This window comes from Petaurus breviceps, unplaced genomic scaffold (assembly GCF_028583685.1).
Source record: "Petaurus breviceps papuanus isolate PSGF00001 unplaced genomic scaffold, PetGlider_PUasm1.0 90510, whole genome shotgun sequence".
NCBI lineage: Eukaryota > Metazoa > Chordata > Mammalia > Diprotodontia > Petauridae > Petaurus > Petaurus breviceps.
The window spans coordinates 3,015,725-3,017,297 of record NW_027187267.1 but is presented as its reverse complement, the minus strand read 5'-3'; the positions used below and the strand labels follow the sequence as shown (position 1 = coordinate 3,017,297).

At 43.3% G+C, this 1,573-nt stretch overlaps 1 protein-coding gene across 1 annotated transcript; it reads right to left on the bottom strand.

Moving 5' to 3' along the window:
• Nucleotides 1–215: 215 nt before the first annotated feature.
• LOC138141940 (olfactory receptor 10J4-like) lies at nt 216–1,338 on the bottom strand. The gene has a single exon (XM_069062828.1). The coding sequence runs from the start codon at nt 1,336–1,338 to the stop codon at nt 418–420; it is 921 nt and encodes a 306-aa protein (XP_068918929.1). The 3' UTR covers nt 216–417.
• Nucleotides 1,339–1,573: the final 235 nt, after the last annotated feature.

Sequence of the window (1,573 nt, the reverse complement as noted above, 5' to 3'; positions counted from 1 at the left end):
ATATCTTTGCTAAGAAAATCTCATGGATAGTATTGGAGTACTCTGGTCCACTAGATCATGAAGAGTCTGACACAACTGAACAACAACAAAAACATAAGATCAAAAAGCTAATAAAGATTCAATATGGATTTGAACCCATGTCCCTGACTTGAAATCTGGCATTTTTTTTTTCATTTTGAGTGGTAATCCTTTTGGAAGTATCTCAGGCAGAGTAATGATAGGTCGTGTTCTCATTCATCTTTAGGAAAGGTGGGAAGAAGTGTGTTCCCCCATTTTTGTATAATTGTACTAGACATTCTAGAGTAGCTAGAGAAAGTTTATTGCTAATCCTTCACATGGTGAAAACAAGAATTAGACACATTCAACTGTCCTTGCAGTCTTACACTCACTTGCAATGAACTCCTAGGAAAGGTATTTCTAGCCTAGGGCTCTGAGTAAGGCATCTTTGATCTCCTTATTCCTTAGGCTATACACAACAGGGTTCAGCAAGGGCGTGATGACAGTGTAAGTCACTGAGATAAGTCTGTCTTCCAGGGAATTCTGGGACTTTGGCTTGAGATAGACAAAGGAAGTACAGCCGTAATGGACAATGACCACAGTGAGGTGAGAGGCACAAGTAGCAAAAGCCTTCCGTCGCCCCTCAGCAGAGGCAATCTTGAGAATGGTGGAAAAAATGAGGACATAGGAGATGAAGACCAGAACCATAGGCAAAACAATAACACCCAAACTGATGAGTAAGGTGACAAGTTCTTTAATAGTTGTGTCTGCACAGGCAAGTTTCAGCAGTGGGCGGATATCACAGAAGAAATGGGAAATGATGTTAACGTCACAGAAAGGCAGGCTAAACACAGATGGCACCTGGATGATGGCTGTGCCAAGGCCCATGCTCCATGACCCACATGCTAGCTGAGCACATCTTGTCTTTCCCATAATGACTGAGTACCTTAAGGGGTTACAGATCGCCACATAGCGATCATAGCCCATGGCTGTGAGAAGGAAGCAGTTGTTGACACCAAAGGTAAGATAGAAAAAGAGCTGTGCGGCACAATCTGGGATGGTAATAGGTTGGTATGGGTGCAAGAGGCCAGTTAACATGCGGGGTATTATAGCCACGGTATAGCAGGTCTCTGAGATAGATAGTACACTCAAGAAGAAGTACATTGGTGTATGAAGTTGTCGATTGAGGCGGATGAGGGTCAAGATGAGAGCATTGCTGGCCAAGGTCAGTAGGTACAGGGTGAGGAAAATCACAAAGAGGATGAGCCGGTGCTTCCATACAAAGCTAGAGAAACCTTCTAGGGTAAACTCACTTACAGTGGTGAAGTTTGCCCTTGGCATTGAGGAAATCCTGTGGGTAAAAAGGAGAATGGGAAGTGGAGAGGCATGAGGGCCTGACCATAAAATAACATGCTTATAAAATGGTCATCACTGGTCAGGGGGACATGACTCAACAGGATGAGATGTGTTCAGATTTGTTATGTAATACCCTTTTCCCAAGAGCTATTATTGTTTGGCCATCAGTCAAAGGTCTTATTGTGGGAATTGTCTTTCTTTGTCTTCTCCTTTAGGACAC